Here is a 21686-nt window from a genome sequence, read left to right as displayed (position 1 = left end):
CTTTGGTATAACACGAGTTCCTACAATACGAATTCCTACAACACGATAAAAATATTGGGTCTTTTTTATATAACGCGATTCTCGAAAAACAAAATTGAATATGACAATAGTTATCTCCCAAATATGTTATATATATATTATCCGTGTCAGTAAATATTTATAATGATAATAGAAGTTAAAGTTTTCTTGATTTTTTTTCTCAAATTAAATTCTATGATTATTTATTAGATATTTGTAATAATTCTAAACAATCATGTATTGTTTAATAATAAACAATACAATGTATCAAATTTTAAACGTACATAAATTATTTAGGAGGAAGAAAATGAAAATAAGGTGAAAGATAAAATACATTTAATCAATGATTCAATACGAGATAATGTTATGAATATTTGTAACTGTACCAACAAATATTTATTTACATAACGGTTTCGATTAGGGAATAGAATTGAATTGAATCAAGCACTTGAGATTTTAATATCAGATTTATATCTAGCATTCATTCAGTTACGAATAAACAACAGATAAACAAACCTACGAAATACAATATTGTTTAGGATTATATTTTTTTTCTTTAATTTATAAAATTGTATATAAAAAAATTGTAAGTAGACTAAATTAATATTTTGTGGATTTAGTGCAAGCTGTCGATCGGCGCATTCTCTCTGAATATCCGAAACGTTGACGGAATTTCGTATCTAATTTTCTGTAGAAATTCGCAATTTCTTTGTGTACCTAAAACATGAATTTTTATAAGATATAATTTGTTGATTTGGAATGTTATATTTACGTCTTGGTTTAGGTAGCAAAAGAATACAGCTAGAAGGATTCCCTGGGCCGCTTCGATCGCGTATGTTATGTAATAATAGATGTCGCTTTTAGTGCAATCTCTGCTATCGAAGAGATCTCTTTGCGAGGTGATCAACAGCGGAATTCCGAAGAGCGGTAACAGGATTATAGTGGCTTTCAGAGCGGATCTGGAAAATGATTAATTGATGAAACTGCTAATGGTTTCAGTGATGCAACAAACCTGGTTTGCTTCTTGTTTCCGCCTTTCCCTAACTTTGTGAGCAAAACTCGAATGATATCCACTAGAAGTATAGCATTGATGATGAGCATTGCGTATTTGTAACCATCAGTGATCCAAATGTACCAAGTCTCTGTGTCTACCATCCAACAGTTTTCCATTTCACGAGCGCCCATGAGACCAGCCCAGATCAAAGATGGTAACGCTGAAAATACTGAAACAAAGATTTTTTTAATGAATCCTTAATTCCTAAGTATTACGGATTATGGCTTACCAACAACTATACTATAGAAGATAAGTATATTAGGATCGGTGGCAAAAGGTCTTACAATAAGTTTGTGCAAATAGAAGGCATCCGCAGACATGCAGGTGAAAATCAGATTTTTCGATAGATTTTCAAAGAAGGCCAAAACTCTGCAACCTATGCTATTGCTGATCATAAGTTTATTACCTTTGTCACCTTCCAAAGCGTCTAAAATGATCAAGTTTTTGGACAGAATCACCAAGACATTCTTAATGAAAATGGCAATCAAAAGGTTTCTGTGTAACGCGATCCTGAGGATTTTCAACTTGGGGAAGGATAAATAAATTAGTATTGCTGGAAAGATTACAGCAACAGACACGTAGAGACAGATCAAATGGAACCCATTTCGTTTCCTGTAGATGGGGGCATCCACGCAAGTATTGTAGTTAGTCACTTGATTCCATCCATCTGTTAGGCAATACTTTTCGCTTTCTACTGAATCGATGAAGATCTAGTTAAAATATATAATTCTAAAAAGTTTTAAGAAATAAAACTTACAATTGCATATTAAGTCATCTGCTGTTCTTATATAGGATGGACAAAGATTGTATACTGTAGTTCCAGCTTTAGTTTTTCCGTAGCAAGTGTATCCATCCCAGAGAGCTGGACAAGGATGATCTTCATCTATTCAATAATTGGATAAATAAAAGCATATTACAACTTCAATCACGAAGAGACACACGATAAGATAACTATTTTTTATTTTGGAATTAACCGTATATACAAGAAATGATTATAATTTACCTGGTTGCATGTTTTCTTCTGTTAAATGATTGAGGCAGCAATCCATGGCGGCGTTTGCGCAATCGTACCATTTCTTGAAATAAGCTTCTTGTAGATACAGCGTTTGAATATGTTCTAAAGCTGTTTGGTTTTCGTAATCGAAAAAAACTTCTCTTCCATCTGGATCCTGCAAATATCGTACGTCTTAAAACATTAAAACAACATATCTATTTGAAAAAACATAAATTTTATTATGCAGTTTTAAAGACATCTTAATTCTATTTTGAATTAATATTGATTGAATTCTTCAAATACTTCAATTTTTAGCGGAATAATAATAGTTCAAATCTTATGAAAATATTTATTAGAAGCTTTGATATCATTGCTTGGATAGGATTTGAAATTTTCAAACATAAAGGTATAATTAGTTATGATATATTCAAATTAGATTTTGTTTGCTTATTAAACATTTTTAATTCTTATTTACCTTACAAACTTGTTTTTGAGTCGTATAATTAAAGTGGGGCTAAGTATTGAAAATATTAGTTCTGATAATGCTTTCATGAAACATATTTCTTAACATATTTACAAATTGTGATATAAAAAAATGTAAACACAATGATGATGATTTCATGTTTTTTGTCAACGATAGACAAAGGTTTTTTTTTGATAAAAATATTTGAATATTATATTATAAAATATATATGGCAATAACTAGAAATAATAATATTGGTCCCTTGGTTCTCGAATATCAACAACTAACTAATTTTGGTTTACGAACAGATTATTTCAATTTATAACCATTTTTAGATACGATTTTATGCACAAAGTACAGTGTATATAAATAATCAAATAAATCCATTTTAAAATCATACTTTTGATGAAAATGGATCCGGTTTGCGAACAACTCGCCATGAAAACGATTTAAACAAATATTTACTTATAAACCATTTTTATAATTAAGCATGCTAAGTGCCAACAACAAATAAATTAATCGAATATACAAATTAACAATAATAGATGTTATTGAAGTATTTTAATTTAAATTAATATATTTCTTTTATTCAAACAAATACTTAAAACGTCTTCAGAAACTCGTTTTATCGTTAACTTACAATAGTATAGCTAATAGGAAACTGCTTTCCGTCAATGATCTTGACGAGGGTACGTCTTTTGATTGCAGGTATATTCAACCAAAACGGGCTGGACATAAAGAAGCAAGTGTCGCCTGTCGCAAACTTGTAGTCCTCTGCAGGGGCGATAGGAAAAAACCGCAATAAACACCTCTTTTCATCCTTCAACAACAAAGAACAAAAAGAAAAAATATCACATTATTGATGAACAGCTTTTTAATCCGTGGATATATACCTGAGAGTGTGAAAACTGCACAAGAATTGTTAACAACAATGCCAATTGGTGGCGCATTGCATTGCTCGGCACAGTTGATACCGCACTACCTATGTTATTAATTCAGAATGAATTGCAAGATAGATAACACGAACCTCGAATAAAGTAATTTCTACTTATCAGATAAATCTGTTATCTTCCGATAATGGAATTCTCGAAATTTGGTCGTCTTAAGGCTCTTTTCGATTTATGATTTCTTTTTTTGACAGTGCTCCATCTTTGACATAATGTTTAAAGCTTTGATCTAAGTTTCAAACTAATCAACTTCTAATCAGTTTTAATGATGATGATTATTTCATTGAAATAAATTCATAGTGACAATATATGAATATAGAGACACACATTCCTTAAATTTTCATAGTATAACAGTATAAAATGTCAATTGTAATAGTGACACACATTTATGAAGTTGTAGTACCTACTGTTACAAAATACAATTTCATCTGTCACAGTGACACACTTTTATGAAGTTCGTATCATAGTGACAAACATTTCATCTGACAAACTTGTATGAGGTTGGTATACTAAGTATAACAGTATGCGATGTCAGCTGTCAGTTAAATTTAACTGTCATTACAGTACATAAAAACGATAATCAATAAGACTTGTAAACTTATCATATATATGTGTAATAATGAATGCTTGTAAGGTCTTCGGTATAATTCCCTTCTACTAAATCTTAAACATCTTATATCAAGATTATCATGATTCATATCATCCAATGAAAGTTAACAACGTAAAATGATTAGTGAATCTTGATAATAAAGCAATACCTCGTATAATCTCTGTAATCGATTCCGCTAATATCACGAATTGTTAAAAATCGGATTAATCAAGGATTTTGAAAACCAGTCTATAAATTACTTCTTCAAGTAATCAATTATATTAACAATTCAGTTTTTATGATCTAAAAATTAGACAAATCTAAATCTTAGAGATTATATAAAGAATGACTTGAGTATAGGAATTCATATAAGAAAATATCTACAACAATGAATTAACAACTTTAATCAATTAAAACAGTTAGTATGTTAGCGTTAATGTATGTAAGGGGTGAGTCTCCTGCGGGCGCAAGATTTGCAGCACATTTTTTTGTATGTGGGTATTTTGCAGTATCGGACGAGGCCGGGCAACGAACAATACTTGGACTGATCCCCGAAGCATGGCTTCCTTGTACGACACAGAGGATTCGTGCTTCGATTGTGTGGAGCTTTGCAGAACTTCTTCTGCTTAGCAGGCTCCTGATCGCACGAATAGAAAGTTTCGTTAATGGATGGAGTACATTGCGATTCCCTCACAGAGATGCCCAGGCCACAGGACGACGAACACTGAAACAATATAGCAAGTTTCTGTTAAACCAAGTTTTCCTTTATTGTCGAACAATATACCTCGGACCACTGCCCGTATTCCCAATACGAAGGGCATGGTCTCCTATAACATTGCCTCTGCTGGTTCGGCTTCAAATCGCCGCACTTATCCGGTTTGACCATGAACCTCCAAGGTTCATCTTTGTTGCTTCCGTTCGTAGCCTCCTCCAGCATGGATTGTGGCAAACAATACAACTCTCTCATCTGAATTCCAGATGAACCGCACATCGCGCTGCACGGTTCCCACATCCCCGGATACCACACGAAATTACAACTAACAAAAATGGAACATATCTCATATTTAAGCAGAAGATTTTTTTAGAGATAATCAAACCTAAATACGTTGCACTTTTGGCTTTCTGTTATTGGTTTGGTGGAAATCGAGCAGAAACGTCTAGGGACGATTTTCCCGCTGAAGATGTCGGAACAGGCCTTTGTCTTATACCGTTTTCCACCACCGCAGGTCTTGGTGCACGGTCCCCAGTTACCAATAATCCATTTATATTTTATGTTTGCATCAGACATGTTACGATGCACGTAGTATTCGGATACCAAAGAGATATTTAATCCCATATCCACTTGATTCCTAGACGCATACACCTAACATCATCAAAGCTAGTATCATAAACCATCTTAGTATTATAGAAAACATGACCAACATTATTTATTCATAACTATAACTTTGCTTCATCATCATCTTGTATCCTAACTAGGATTATGCTGTGTTACCTGTATTTTTATCTATGACTGTACTTATGACTAAAAACTATACATGTAATATCATTAATTTTATATGTATACCTAACTATGACTATGCTTTATGACGCTTTTGTATTCTAATCAATAATTCTGAATAAACGAAATTGTTTGCCAATTAATTGTTTGCTGTTGGAATTAATTTTCAACTGCGCTTCTATTTATTAATAGATAATGGATAATCCCGATTTATCAATTAATACGTTAAGCCTCCTTATTTTTTCGTCCGTTCTAACCAACAATGCTTTAGCGCATCTAATCTATGCGTGCAAATCAATTCATTTTTTTTTCTATTTCCTTAATCCATCAACAAAGACAATTCAATGATACTAATTAAACCGTCAGGTTCATAAACTTTTTCAAAATGTTTTTTTTTTTAATAATGTAACACGTTAATTTAATACTAAACTATTTGAATTTTCAAGAAGTCAGTAAATATACTAATTAAAAGTATCAATTAGATTTAGAAAAATATAATTACTTAAACTTTTATTAAAAAAAACAATCCATTAGAAGAATAACTCAATTATTGTCGAATTATAAATGAATCAAGTTTTACAATTATCAAGATTATTATCATCCAGTTAATCTTAGTTATAAATAAGTATTTAAAATTAACTTAAAAGGATTATCCAAAGACAACACAGAAAAAATGAATAGTTTAAAAAAATGGTCTGAAGAAGATTAAATATGATTACTTTAGTAATTTAAATAAGAAATGTGATGATTTCAAAAATGAAAATTTGTATATTTAAAAAAGTTGTAAACAACAAATTTTTTCAAAGACAAATAATTAAGAATAGTTTTCAAATTTAAAAAAGTTCTTTGAAATTTGAACAAATTTAATCTTAAATTTTGTTCATTTCCACTAAAAAGCCATACTAAATTCATTAATTTTTAAACATCCTCATACTATTTTTTTTTAATTATTTTCCTCTTCTAGATCATATTTTACTTTAAATTAAGGTCTTCAATGTATCGAAACAAACACATCTCTTTGTGTTGTACACACGTGTCAAGGATTCACACATTCGGAGAATCTTCTAACAGAAGAATAAAGGAGAAGTCAGAGTTAAAAAGAGACTATTTCTTATTCATTATTAATTAACATTGACCAAAGTATTCGACTATCCTTGAGGATACGCCTCTACGACACTAACTTCAATTTCTTGTAACATAAAATACCAAACAATTGTATACTTCAAAGGATAAAACTCTCTCACACGGAAATAAATTAAATAAACATGTTTGTATGTCGTCAGTTAGCAAATAATTGATAGCCGATTCGTATTATTCTCTCGCACTTGAGAGATACTATCTATTGGTGCCAATAATCAACGTTATTTATTGGTTTGCCATTTTTTTTTTCAATTGTATTTTTTTTAATAGATATGTAACACTCATCTGAGATCCATAATATCGCAGGTGGAAATCCAATGATTCAACATAAAAAAAATGTTGTTATGTATTGAACTTTGATTTAAGCACACAGAAATTCGTAATCATATCCTTTAAAATTAAAGTTTACAAGCAGTTATTCATAATAATATCAATAAATATGTTGCATTACTCAGAATATTTTAGGTGTGGACCAATTGAATTTATTAGTGTGTAAATGATTTTTTTTAATGTCGAGTGCAAAAATCAACTATCGTCATCGAATCCAGGAAAAACGCGATTTGTAATCGTATCGCATTGATTTGTTATTTATAAATTTTAACACTTTTAAAGCTCATAAATAATAATTTTAAATTTATTTAAAAAAAATATACAAAAATCTTGCAGTTTGGAAAACACTGCTATAGATAATGTAAATTATTTCAATTATTGTATTACTTCATAATAATAAAATATTCAAAATTTTGGGTTGATCAAATATTTTGAATACACTGTTTTTTTTAAATAGAACTTTTAATTGTTTCAATCAATTTGGTTTCAGAAAAAATAATGTATCACAATTACCTATGAAAACGATTAACGAAGGAATTTCCTTAATCGAAATATGACTGTATACAATATTTGATATACAATTTAAGCTTTTTAACTTGTTTTTGAATTAGTATTTGAATATCCCAAAATCTTTACTAACGTATCTGTAAAAGTAACCTCAATTACATAGTTCAATCAGTCCGGATTTACTGTAGTTCGGTCCTAAAAGTACAAAACAAACTAAATTTTAATTGAACGAAATATGTAAAAAATAAAATGTTCAAAAAATATTTTCTTTATGTATAAATAATCGTCTATGCGGGTTTAAAGTCCTTGATTAGTCCGGTTTCAAACAGTCAGGGATATTGGCAGAACCGGACTATTCGAGGTATTATACTATAATTGTATTAATATAAGACATTTGTCAAATTATTTTCCTAAAATACCCAAATTATAGACACTTTCTGAGCACATTACGTGTTACTTTACATAAAACAAATAGAATGTGGGTAACTTTACAGTATAATTTCAAATATAAACACGTAAATCCAAAGTTATAGCGCACATCGTATCTGATATAATATACAGTAAATTCGGACAAACACGTTTCAGAATAATAGTTTGATATGGGAACAAAGCTAGTTGTAATCTTACCAGAACTACAATTTCCGCGAGGACGGGTCCTTTCGCCCACAGTAAATGGAAACCGGCGGATTTGGTGTAATAAAACTTCGTCCCTTCGATGATCTGATTGTCGCTGCTCCTGTTCGGAATTGTGATCGTATGCGTATTACGTTTTCGATCCTTCAGGATGAAAGCCACCGATGGAGTCAAGTGCGAAGTCGTTGTGAAATTCGCCTCAATCTTGATCTCTCTCGCCAATCGAGGAAGTACCGCAACGCGATTAACATCTGAGGAATAAGATGAATAAAATTGATAAATTTTAATGCTCGTTCGTAAAGATATAAAATGGAATATTTCCTTTTATTATCTTTGTTATTAAAATTTGATAAATTTGTGTTTTGTAAAGTTTAAGATAATTCTCGAAAATTTATAACCATTTTTTAAATAACAAATTCTGTTTTAAATAAAAACTGTCAACTGTTCCAATCTAATTCATAAGGAGAATGGAGTTTCTTTGAAATTAGTTGTTAGATTATAGCAATATCATTATTTTTTTTTAAATGTTTTATATTGTGGTCATTCATTTGTCAACTTTTCCATTCATATTTATAATGAGAATCCATTTAAATTATTAGACAATGCAAACCTTTTTTCAGTTTTCTTTTGAAGACGCCGCGCTTTGGCTCGCATTCGGTGTTGTCTCCTCCGCAGACGCCGCAGGCATCTTCCATCTTCGTCGAGAATATCTTCATGTCACATCCGAATGGCTGACAGGTTCCCTTGCGAAACGAAAGAAACGAGTTTTAATTGCATTCGAACGAAATGTGCACTTTGTTAATTGCAACGAGGTTTACTTGAATGCAAATATTGCTTTTGTTCTCGTACGAGCACGGCGTTCCATCTATCAAGTTTTCACCGGTGATATACAGATCCCCGGTCTCTTTGCTGGCGCAGATCAGCTTACATTTCATCTCACCTGAAATGGAAATCAAGTTCAAAATTACATTTTCTTCTTGTTTTGTCTTCACATAGAAGTGGCAGTTTTAACATTGAAATATATGTATTTGTATTATGAAGTTGACAGTCATTTTAGAATCTGATAATAGCTGTCATTTTACACCGTAAAAATTGACAAGCATTTATGTCTGATGTCACCTAACATTTTGTAATCCGTTGATACTGACAGCTATTATTGAACATCGTGAAAATTGACAGGCATTTAGGAATCCTATGATACTGAAAGTTATCATTGAAAGCCGTACAAATGGACAGTCATTTTGGAATGCGATGATACTGACAGCTATCACAGAACATCGTGAAAATTGACAAACATTTAGAAATCCGATGATACTGAAAACTGTCATTGAAGACCGTAAAATTGATAGAAATTTTGGAATCCAATAACACTGACAGCTGTCATTAAACACCGTAAAAATTGATAGAAATTTTAGAATCCGATGATACTTACAGCTACACAATCAAAATTAACATAATAAAATTGTATTTGTAATTACGTTTGTCGCTTTCATGTGGAAGCCAGGTCATATTGGATCTGGGCGGTTTCAGCTTCAGCATCTTCGGCAACCTTTTACATTGCTGGGCTCTTATATCCTGGATTGGTTCTGGACAAGACACAGAATTGCAGACGCGCCACTCCTCCTTCGATCCGAAACATTCGCTTCCCCCGTAAATCGGTCTGAAAAACATACCAAAAAAATACCATAAAATCATTCTTCCAATTCTGCGATTAATAATTACGCAGGATTATCGCATCTCCTCACTCTGAATTCGACACCTGTCCCGCAGGTTCTGGAGCATGAACCCCAGGGACCCCAATCTCCCCATCCACCGTCCTGCGGATTGTGCTGCACCGGATCCAAATTGAATTTCCGCCTGTCCACCGACTCGCAATACCCGTTAACACACCACTGCAACACGAAGAAACGGATTCCAGTTACAACGATGCAACAGACAATGTTCACAACGAAGACGTCTCAGCGTTAATCGTGCCGAAGCGAGCATCTTCTCCGCATATTGTAGAACTTAATTAATTAATGTTACGTTGTCTCATGGAACAATAGCATCGACGGTTATCTTATGTAACGAGAAAATTTAAAGCTAAATGACGGTACAATGTAATTATACAAGAATTTTAAGATTTCTCTTCTAAACTTCGTTATGTCTTGTATATTTACTAATTCCAAATACAATTTTACTTCTTGTTCTAAAATATTTTAAAATTATATAGTTTAATATACATTCATTTCTTTAAAAAAAATCCTATAATCCATAAATAAAAGAAAGTTCTTATATTCTACCAATATATTGTATCCACATCTTTCGAAAAAAAAAATTCTACTACTGTCTTAAATGAAGACTAATTGGAACTAATTGGAATTAATTTGAGTCAAATTTATAAAGAAATACAGTGAATAAAAGAAAGTTGAATTTTTTGTATACTTTTTACTAATTTTGAAGTCACACCTTTCTAAAAACAAAGTTCTAGTATAGTTGAAATAAAAACTTATTAGATTTACGTAACTTGAGTCAAATTTATAAAGAATCTTTTATGTAGAGCATATATAGGACAGTTTAATCCATTATATATTTTTAACCAAATTTTTTAGCCACATCTATTTAATAACAAAGGTCTACTAATAGAAAATCAAATGAAAACTTATTTGAAATACGTAAATTGAGTCAAATTTACAAAGTTATAGTGCACAAAGGAAAGTTGAATCTTTTGAAAAATGTCTACCAAATTTGTAGTGTAAAGAATATTAAAAAAAATATATTATATAGATTTTTTAATTTCTTTTTATGCTAACTACTTTCAAATAAAACGAATCAGCTTCAAAAAATAATTGAATCATAATAATTTTTATATTAAAGAAAAACTAAATAAATTATTGCAAGCCGTATTTTCTATTCATAATAATGATAGAAGCGTGCATTCTCATTGAATGATTTAAATTGATGTGCTTCATAATGTGTATTATTATTCTTCGCAACCTTCAATTCTGCTTTAAACATGCAACTTATTAATAGCCTGCAATTGAACGGAACTCCTCTTAATTAATTCAAGTACCTTATTAAATCCGCATTCTGTTCCTTCAATTGGTGGACCTTTCTTTGTCTTGCAGACCAAAGCAGATTGAACATGTCCACACCAGAGATGAGAGCACGGCTCAACGATATCGAAAGCTCTGCATAAACTATAACTGTTGGAAAAGTTACAAAACACATTACTATATTCAAATATAGAAATTTGTCACAAACCCTTCACCAAATTCCATGCGACACTGCTCATCCATGCTGAAGGAAGTCTGCAAAGTTTTGTTGAGGACAACAGCATTCACCTGAGGTGAATTACTCAAACAAGTCCACTTCCTGAAATCAATGGTTAAAACATTATATAGTTTGTGTTGAAATTGCAAATACCTTGATCTTCTCTGGAATTCTTTTCTTGAGCAAGATGACCAGAGGAACTGGTGAAAGGTGGCAGATACCAGAGGAGCCATGACGCTTCCTTGGAAAGCATCGTCTCCGCAGTTGTTCGAAGCTTTAGAGTCTCCATCGTGGCTCAAACCTAAACTGAATTAAAAATAACTCATTATTTGCACAGAAATACTTTAATTATATTGTATACATATGGGCCAACTCGTGGGCTATGATGAAGGCACTTGTAAGACCTTCGTCTCTGTTCAAAGCGCAACTCCTCTTAGTGTCACAAGCGCCTGAAACTGGAGCAAAACCTGAAGGACCTCCAATATCCGAACGAGTCAACCAAACAGCGACATCGTGATGAGACTCTCCAGGAGCTAAACCTATATGAAGATCACGATTCCAGCTGTTAACGTTCTCCAAAGACTTCTTTACATTCCCAGGTCTGATTAACGAATGCCTATTTGTATCATATAGGATCATCCGGGTGATTACCAGCTGCATGTTGGCGTCTAATGAAGGGTCTTGGAATACTGCGTTTACCTTAAAGATTTTTTCTTTAACCATTGATGATTCTCCCATTCATTAAGATTATAGTTACGATATTCATCAACGTGAGGATGTACTGCTCGACTCTTGATTTCCCATGGAACGAGATCACAGAGTTATCCACGGCTATCGCGATTTCCAACCACCTTTGAGGATTCACCGAAATCTTGTGATGTTTCCTGGATGCTATAAGATTTACCAATCATATTGCACGTATTACAGTTCTTCAATCAGTTCTTGCTACGTAACAAAACCTTCTCATTCGATAAACGCAAATAATACTATATCATTTACATAAATATGCAGAGAAGTAATGTGTAATTTTCCAATATAAATAATAGAGCTGTGCCTATATTATTTCCTTAATGCAGTACTAACACAACTTCTATTTTTAAACATTTTATTTAATATTTTCTTTTCTCTGTGCTATAATGCAAACATTATAGATATTTTTTTTATATTTTCAATGGGTTTTCATTATTTTTTGTTTACTAATGTTATTATTGATTCAAAACTTAAATTCAATAATTTTACATGAAATGTTGGTTGCATATGTTATTTTTTTAACATAAAATTAATTAAATTTTATTCTAATTCTAAATATTATTTGAGGAATCAGAACAAAAGATAAATTTAAGTAATTTGTAAGCCATAAATTATGTAATAAGTAAAATACGATACTTTGTTTTGATTAAATAAGTATAAATTGTGTTTTTTTTTGATTAACTTAAAAGTGTCATCTGTGATAGTTATTGAAAATATTGTACTGTAATATAATCTCCAATTATCATCGGTATTTGGAATTCTAACGCACATGCGAAAGTGAACGGACGTGTTTCGTTATTCTCTGTGTTTGTACGTAAAAAGTTATTTATTAAAAGAACAAAAACAAAAAAATTGTGACTATGATACAAAGTAGAAAAATCAAGTGAGGATGTGTGTTGAGCTACCCCGTTATGGAGTACGACAACGAATGTTCATCTCAACAATCGGGCGCGGAGACCGAAGATTTGTCACTGTTAAAGAAAAGGAAGACCGAAGTTGATTGTAAAAAAACAATATAGATGTTGAAGATACAGCCTCTGTATCACATGTCAAGATAAATTTAAAAAACCACAAAAGGCAGATTGTGAATAATAAATTATTAAAAGAAATATTTTTTAGAAAGAAAAACTTTGATACATATCGTTTTGGTTAAATTAATCTAATTGTAATATTTAGAATTTTCTATAATGAATTAACTTACATTATAATTATATTCATTAACTCATTGAAAACTTCATTAAAAGCGTAATTATAATGATCTTTCTTTTTACTGCAAAAATCTTTGAGCAATACACTTTTTATCAAATATTATTACATAAAGTTCAAAAATTTCATTTCATTTCCACAAACATATTACATATTATTTGCATTATATTGAAATATCTTAGTTCAAGAAAATAGATTTTCATAGAAAATGAATTATTTATTTCTTTTCTCTTCTTTATGAAACATAATTATGTTATTTTCATTTCCATTTATTTATTATTCCTATTATTATTTATCTTTCTTGTATTAGAATTTATTTTTCTTCATAGATGAAAATGTTTCAAAACAAATCTTAGAGTTTTTAACTAAAAAAGTATTGTTAAATTAATGAAATCCAATTGAAGTATAGTTTTATTCGAGACTCAATCGCAAGTGTTATTCGAGACTCAAGTATCGTGTTATTCCAGTATTGCCCTTTATAAATTTGTATTTTACAAACTTTATTTCTTCTATCGACCAAAGTAATTCGATTTATAATTTCAGTTTCTGAATATTGAGTAAAGTAAAAAGTTCTGAGCGTTTTGTCCCATACATCAAGCTTCTTCGTGAGACCAGCCTTTTACAAATGGTTCCTGGGCAATGGAATGAATGCTCGTAAGACGGTCGATGGACAATTTCCATCAACATTTTCGAGGATTGACTTACGAGAGCCTGTCTCATCTTTGACGTCCATATTACCAGAACGGAAGCGTTGGAACCAACGGTTTGCTGTTACAATCGATACTGTATTGGGTCCATAAACATCACCATTTTTTTGGCCGCCTGTTCCGCTTCTCCCCTTGGACGTAGTGGTACTGAAGAGTGTAACGAATTGTCGCAGTATAAGATGATAAGATGCAAGGCATACATCGTGAGATATGACTCACTAAAACATCTAACGAAAAACGCTCAGAACTTTTTACTTTACTTATATTATTTCCACAAATATAAATTACTTTACTTACTTATTTTGAAGAACTTTATTTTCTTTTTTGTAAATCAATATCAATTGCCAAAAGGTACATATTGATTTTAAAATTATTAAATTCAATAAATAATTATATATATATATATAACTTAAAATTACTATAATTTAGAGAGACAAAATACTGAGATTGTTTTTTACTTAATACTGTTGGTTGCCATGCCGTATCAAAGAAGTATCCAACTTCTTCAGAATCCATCCGTTCCCTCTTCCACTCGAGCGGTGGCCTCCTGATATCCTCTCCATCAACCTCCTCGAGATCATCTTCAGCGCTGCCCTCATCCGAATCAGAATCCTCCGGACCGAATCCAATATCAATCGTATCACCTGTTAAATTGAAGAACTCCCAGCTCCGCTTGTGTCTAATCAATTTCTTGTAGAAGACCACATGAGTACCATTCAAAGGTTCCACAAAGTACTTATCCCCATCGATCATAAAGAACCCGCTGATTTGTAACTCCCGACACACACTCAAAGCCACTTTAGAGCTGCTCTCATGACCCAAAACATATCCAGCCTTCTGTTTACACCCAGAGACAGGTTGAGACCAGGTGTCGTTCCCGGACACCCATAGACTTCTACCAGAAGGTAGCAGATTGTGCTCTTCGTCGATGACCAAAAGCCAACCTTCTAAGATGATTACATCGACGTCGCCGGCGCGAGAGAACCGGGGCTCGGTTACGCAACGGTCGCCCGTCTTTCGCGATGCATCAGAGATGGATGAGTACAGTTCACAGCGTATTAAATGTCCGGAAAGCAAAGAGACCAGAAGGAGCGAAGTGAATCGAGGCATCGTCACGACTACTGTACTTTTGTAATGTATGCACATAAGGAAGGAACGGCTCGAATTAAACACATGGCCATGCACTACACACATACACGCACATACATATACTAAACTAACGCTCAAGTGCTTTAAATTAACTGTTTTTAATTGCTTTGTGACATAAACTCTGAATGCATTTCAATCCACCTCCTCATCCTAACATTTTCCACTGTAAATCAATGGTTCAAAAGTATTCTATAACTAAAAATTATGCAAATTAATGGGTTTTATTAAAATTACATAAAAATAAAGCTAATAAATGCTTCCATTTAAATATTAATTCTAATAAAAAGTCTTCTAACTAAAATATTTAGTACCTAATAATTATTAATTAAGATTATGAAAGTGAAGTTTTTATATTAGTTCTTCATGTTCGTTTTCCCAATATTTTTCACAAAACAATATTAATAACTAATGAACGAAATAAAGTTTTATAAAAAAAAAACTGAACAAAATCATTAAAGATCATTTTTTATTATTAAAAAGTTAATAAACCAATATTAATACAAAATTACTATTTTTTTGATACAAATATAAAGAAAAAATGCTGAAAATATTTAAATATTTCATTCAGTAAATTTCAAGAAAAATATAGTTTGATTTAGATTAAGTAACAATCCGAATAAGATAATATAAAAAAGAAATAACAAATAATTATGGACAAATCATAACATTTTTACTACACAATTAACAATAAATAATTCTTGTTTCCTTTTATACGCTACTTATTCTCACCCTGCTAAAAGTTTCCAATGTACAAACATTATTCAATATTAGTAATAAGTAATAATTTTATAGATTATAGATAATTTAATAAGATTAATTGTGCATCTCTGAAAGAAAATGTTAGAGATCATGTTGATTCTTGGAACTGAAATATATAAATGTTAATTGATCAAACTTAATATAATCCAATACGTTTACCTTTCCAATTAAGATAAGATTAGGTCTAAATCATTAAATAAATTTAAAAATATAAGAAAATATCATGAAATTATAAAGTTTTAAATAAAATTTAATCAATAAATTTCAATAAAAATCGAATAATATTTAAGTAGTTTATATTTTTTGTACTTGTTAAGAAATAAATTATTAAAATATAAGAAATATAATATAATTTAAAAAAAATGACATTCAAAGGTTTGAGTCTCAAATGTCTGATATTTTTTACAATTTTCACTTTATTACACGGTATAATAATTATTATTAAAGTTTCAAATTTTTATTTTTTTAAGAAACATTAATGTAAGAATATTTGTTAACAAAAGTATGAATAATTCAGTCAAAAGTTCTTAATATTATATAAAAACAATCGTAAAACGCTTTGAATTTGAGAAAATTAGAGTTAAATTGTGCTCTTCTTTGTACCCTCAAACAAGTATTGAATGATTACTTTTTCGAAATGATAATAAAAGAAACAATTAGATGTGCAGCTAAAACAGTAATTTTCAGTGTTTAGAAACGAAGAAGGAACAAAAACTACTATATATAAAATTTTTCAGGAAATTGTTTATTTGTATATCAAAGGATTAATATTTCAAGAATTTAACTTATTTTCATTAATTTTCTTCTATTTTACATTTTACACTAGTGATGCTTTATACGTTTTCTTGAAAATATTCAAATTATGACAAACCATTAAATATTCAATGGGACGAAGCGTAAATCGGCCACCTCCATATATTTAGCGCATAAATAATAAGTAAGAGCAATTTTCCTTCTTCATTATTCAAAACTTTCCTTCCGAAACTTAGTTCAGAATCACATAAAATTTGCATTTCGATCGATACTAGAGTATGTGCATATATTAAATAAAAACCGTAAAATATCTTCATCACTTACATATTAATAATTTGTATTGAATATTTAATATAGATAAAACACTATAAATTTATAATTAAGTGTACATTATCTGATGCATTTACTGTTTGTTCATAAATAATTTAATATATTATAATTAATCTAAAAGTTTTAAATCGAAATTCCATGAAATAATTGTATGTATACTTAGATATTAATAATATAAATTCCGTGAAATATCTTTGTTTATTACATATTTATCATTTTTAAAGAATTTTTAATATACACAAAACTCTATAAATTTCTTATGTACATTATCCGGTGAATTTACTGTTTATTCATAAATAATTTAATATATTATAATTGATCTAAAAGTTTGAAAAATAAAATAATTACTTTTTTTATATTCTAATAATTCATAATTATTGTTTAGTTAATTATATAATTTTTTATAAATATTATTCGTAATATTTTTTTCAACATATCTAAAATTAGTATAAATATACATCAATCTATACCGTTAACACGATTCCGCCAATATTCCAGACTGTTTGAAACCGAACTAATCAAGAACTTTAAAACCGTACAAAAAGAGAACAGACCGATTATTTATGTATAAAAATAATTTCTCAATCTGGACTATAGTTAATTCGTTTTGTATAATGATTTTCACTTAATCCTGAAATTTAGCATTGGTTCATAAAACATTTATAATACGAGAGTTTGAAAATGTCTCAAAATATTGGAGAATTATTACCAAAACTCGACATTTACTGAAAGATTGTAGTAAACAGTGTATCGATATCAAAAAAACTAAAGTTAGTTTTATATTTTATTCTCCTTGAAACTATTTTACTGATAAAACGTATTAGTTTTTAAGGTGAACGTAATATGCACCAATTTCGACTGGTTTATACCAATTCGCTATTTCCTGAACCATATCTCAAGCAGATTAAGAGAGATGGGTCTTTCGTCTAATGCTATGGTTGCTGTGTTATCTGCAAATGTTACCATGTTTGTTTTTTCTGTTGTTGGTATATTTGCAGTGTATAATAGATATAAAATTGGTCCCAAGACACTACCTTGTGGAACGCACGATTCGATGGGACTCAGCTCAGTTTGTGCTTCCTCCAAAATGATAAAAAAACTTTCGATTGTTTAGATGGAAGTTACATTTTCAGCTTGTAGAGTAAACCTGTATGCTAAACTTTATCCATAGCCTGTGACACATCAAGGAACACACCTGAACAGTATCTTTTCTCTTCTAGATCCTGGCCGATTGCATCAATAAGTTGATTAATTTGTTCTATCCTACTGTGTTCTCTGAAAAATCCAAACTAGTTATTATTTTATTTGAAAATAAGAATTTTGTAGATTTATTTAATATTTATTTCATTTAGTTTCATAAGATTGAGCAAAATTTAACAAAAAAAAAAGTTGACATAAGTTACATATCGTAGAAATCTTTGAACATTTTTTTAATTTCTCTCCAAAAAAGATAGTTTACAGTAAATAAAATGTATTGTATATATCTTTTTATATAAGATATGTTGTGTATTATTTATATTATTAAACAATTTATGAACTTCATTTGTAATAATTGAAAGAAAAATATTCAATTGAAAATTGTATACAAAACTCAAGGATAAAGTAATTTCAAACATTTCCCAAGCGTCGCCAGAGTTTATTTTTATTTTCACAAGCTGCAGTATCTCAATTAATATATAAACTAGCACACATAATGTTTTCTCTTCATTTTTTTTTCCAAACATTCATATTTCACATTTATATTTCTCTTTCATTATTTGCTTTTAATTAAAAGTCCTTTGAAAAGTTTTCCATTTACATCCACGAAATTCTTATAATTATAATGACGAAACTATGATGATGATATCAATGTAATTACGCACGAATTAAATATGTTTCTAATCAAATCGTTGTGGCCAGATGTTCTGTTTTTAATTGGGCCGAACAAATGTGAATTACTATATGAATAGTAAATGTGCATAGAAAATTAAACTAAAAAAAGGTCACAACAGATTCTAATATGCATAGCGTGTTCGTATTTCCGTGAATAGAAAAAAAATAGTGGTAATTTCCATGATTGGTTATAAATTCACGATTAAACAGCGAAACAATTATTGTTGGTTTAATATGTGTTGTTTTTTATTATTTTGGAAGATTAATATCTGATAATTAGGTTCTTGATTATCTTCTGTTTAATCTCTATTTTTCATTTGTGATATCGATTCTTAATGGAATTACATCTAGATAAATGGAAAATCATATAATAAAATAATTAAGTGTAAATCATGTTCGAGTCTTTCAATTTCTTGTGTATCGTTTATCAAGGATTGTCAATTTCTCAACTTCTATCTATTAATTTAGTTTATTCTTATATTATTTATTACGTTATTTATTACATTTCACACAATATGAGACTATTCATTTGAAATAATTTCAATTTAAGATTTATAATAAAAAATAAGTGAAAAAAATATCAATTTCTCAATTTTTATCTATTAATTAAGCTTAATTATATATTTATTATATTTAACACTTCTTATAAGAAATTTTAGAAGATTTATGGTAAAAAATGTTTACATTGAAAATTTTAATTTCTAGTGTATCGGTTTTCAATGATTGTCAATTTCTCAATTTCCATCTATTAAGTGTACTTATTTCATTATTTATAATATTTCATACATTAAAAAACCAATATCCTCACATAATTTCACTTGTTTGATATTATTATGAGCAATTTTAAGAGATTTCTATTAAAAGCGATTGTAGCGCCATCTCTCAAAATTTATTAAAGTTCTTACATTTAAAGTTTCAATTTCTAATGTATTCATACATTAAAGAAACCAATCATTTCTCATACAGTGGAACCTCGCTTAACGAGTTTAATCCGTTCCAAAATTTCCGGATTTTTAGTCGTATAGTGAAACATATTGAAAAATACACATAATATGTTTTAAAAATGATGTAGCATGCGCGCAATCCGGAACTTCTCTTCTCATCGTCACTCGTTATGCAAAACATCGCACGTTAAGCGAGTCATTTTTCTTACAATACATTTTGTTCGTTAAGCGTAATTCTCGTTATGCGAGGTGCTTGTTATGCGAGGTTCCACTGCAATTTCAATTGATAGATAATATTATGTGCAAATTTGGGAGATTTCTAGTAAAAATAAGTAAATTCAATTGTTGCGTCATCTCTCAACTGTTATTAAAGTTCTTACATTGAAAATTTCAATTTCTAGTGTATCGTTTTTCAATGGTTGTCAGTTTCCCAATTTCTATCTATTAACTGTACTTATTTCAATATTTATAATATTTCATACACTAAAGAACCAATCACTTTACAAAATTTAAATTGATAGATTGTAGTATTATAGTATTATGTGCAATTTTGCATCTTCTTAATTTCTAGTTTATGGTTTTTCAATGATTGGAAATTTCTATCTATTAACGGAATTTATTTCATTTTTTATAATATTTCATACAATAAAGAAACAATCATCTCACATAATTTCAATTGACAGATTGTAATAAGTAAATGCGATTGTAGCACCATCTCATAAAAGTTATTAAAGTGCTTACATTGAAAATTTCAATTTCTAGTACATCATTGTTCAATTATTGTTAATTTCTATCTATTAAATGAACTTATTTCATTATATATAATATTTCATACAATAAAGAACCAATCACTTCACATAATTTCAATTGATATTATGTACAATTTTGAGAGATTTTTTGTAAAAATAAGTAAAATCAATTGTAGCGCCGTCTCTCAAAAGTTTAGTAAGTTTTTACATTTAAAACTTCAATTTCTTGTATTATTTATATGTAGTAATAAGTAAATATAAGTAAAAGTATATGTTTTCGAAATTTTCAGTTTGTAAAGAAAAATATTTATTTATTTTTTTTAAAATTTAAAAAATTAAACCTTTTTAATTATATTGATTGAAAACTATCATTGTTAAATAAAATATAAAATAATGCAAGCATTCAAAATAATAACAAAAATGTAAGAATATTTTCAGATTTTATTATACAGTGAAACGAGCTTAACGAGTTTAATCCGTTCCAAAATTTCTGGATTTTTACTCGTATAGTGAAACATATTCAAAAATACACATAATATGTGTGCACAAGTTTTAAAAATGATGTAGCAGGCGCGCAATCCGAGACTTCTCTTGTCATCGTCACGCGAAACGTTGCTCGTTAAGCGAGTATTATTATAAATAAGTGTTAATACTTAAAAACATCAGCAATGTACTAACAGTTTTTTTTAGTAATTAAAACAAATTACTTCTATTTATTAACAATAAATAAACCATTTGTAAATGAGTAAATCAATTAAAAATCACCAAAAGTAACCTTTTGATTTTTACCATAAAAAAACGATTAAAAACACAAAAGTTTATTACAAAAATTAAACTAAAATATATGTTTTTTTTTTTTCATATAACAAGTAAGTGTTTTTGACATATTGTTCCACTTCAGCTACATAAACTTCCATTCCTCATTTTATTTTGTATTATTTCTTAATAATAACAGCTTTCCAATAAATTTTCCTTTTAGTAATTCAAGTGGAATGTTTCATCGATTTTCCCGTATATTATTTATAAACCTATCACCAACAAT

At 29.6% G+C, this 21686-nt stretch overlaps 2 protein-coding genes across 2 annotated transcripts; both read right to left on the bottom strand.

The window, feature by feature from the left end:
- Positions 1 to 577: 577 nt before the first annotated feature.
- On the bottom strand, positions 578 to 3709 carry LOC108560371 (calcitonin gene-related peptide type 1 receptor-like). Its single transcript, XM_017917891.1, has 8 exons — positions 3423 to 3709; positions 3170 to 3349; positions 2076 to 2241; positions 1830 to 1955; positions 1302 to 1766; positions 1031 to 1241; positions 791 to 977; positions 578 to 735 (listed from the first exon to the last, which is right to left on the bottom strand). The coding sequence occupies exons 1-8, from the start codon at positions 3477 to 3479 to the stop codon at positions 619 to 621; spliced, it is 1509 nt and encodes a 502-aa protein (XP_017773380.1). The 5' UTR covers positions 3480 to 3709; the 3' UTR covers positions 578 to 618.
- Positions 3710 to 4453: 744 nt separating this feature from the next.
- On the bottom strand, positions 4454 to 15299 carry LOC108560374 (A disintegrin and metalloproteinase with thrombospondin motifs 3-like). Its single transcript, XM_017917894.1, has 14 exons — positions 14547 to 15299; positions 12183 to 12316; positions 11787 to 12124; positions 11579 to 11731; positions 11417 to 11527; positions 11226 to 11358; positions 9896 to 10065; positions 9652 to 9833; positions 8992 to 9113; positions 8784 to 8916; positions 8168 to 8424; positions 5163 to 5428; positions 4850 to 5102; positions 4454 to 4789 (listed from the first exon to the last, which is right to left on the bottom strand). Exons 1-14 carry the CDS (start codon positions 15280 to 15282, stop codon positions 4499 to 4501), a joined length of 3279 nt encoding a protein of 1092 aa, XP_017773383.1. The 5' UTR covers positions 15283 to 15299; the 3' UTR covers positions 4454 to 4498.
- Between the last annotated feature and the right edge of the window lie 6387 nt (positions 15300 to 21686).

Source organism: Nicrophorus vespilloides, unplaced genomic scaffold (assembly GCF_001412225.1).
Source record: "Nicrophorus vespilloides isolate i.1.1-1 unplaced genomic scaffold, Nicve_v1.0, whole genome shotgun sequence".
Taxonomy (NCBI): domain Eukaryota; kingdom Metazoa; phylum Arthropoda; class Insecta; order Coleoptera; family Silphidae; genus Nicrophorus; species Nicrophorus vespilloides.
The sequence above is the reverse complement of the archived record's forward strand: the minus strand, read 5'-3'. Positions and strand labels throughout refer to the sequence as shown.

Excerpts from the sequence above, each read along its gene's own strand:
- LOC108560371 (XM_017917891.1), bottom strand. The coding sequence starts at position 3,479 with ATGCGCCACCAATTGGCATTGTTGTTAACAATTCTTGTGCAGTTTTCA. Across the intron at positions 1,767-1,829 it reads AGATGACTTAATATGCAATT|TAGAAAGCGAAAAGTATTGC; the intron begins GTAAGTTTTATT and ends TCATCGATTCAG. Across the intron at positions 1,242-1,301 it reads CTTCTATAGTATAGTTGTTG|TATTTTCAGCGTTACCATCT; the intron begins GTAAGCCATAAT and ends TCTTTGTTTCAG.
- LOC108560374 (XM_017917894.1), bottom strand. The coding sequence starts at position 15,282 with ATGTGTGTAGTGCATGGCCATGTGTTTAATTCGAGCCGTTCCTTCCTT. Across the intron at positions 10,066-11,225 it reads CAGAATGCGGATTTAATAAG|TGGTGTGTTAACGGGTATTG; the intron begins GTACTTGAATTA and ends TTCGTGTTGCAG. Across the intron at positions 5,103-5,162 it reads CAAAAGTGCAACGTATTTAG|TTGTAATTTCGTGTGGTATC; the intron begins GTTTGATTATCT and ends CATTTTTGTTAG.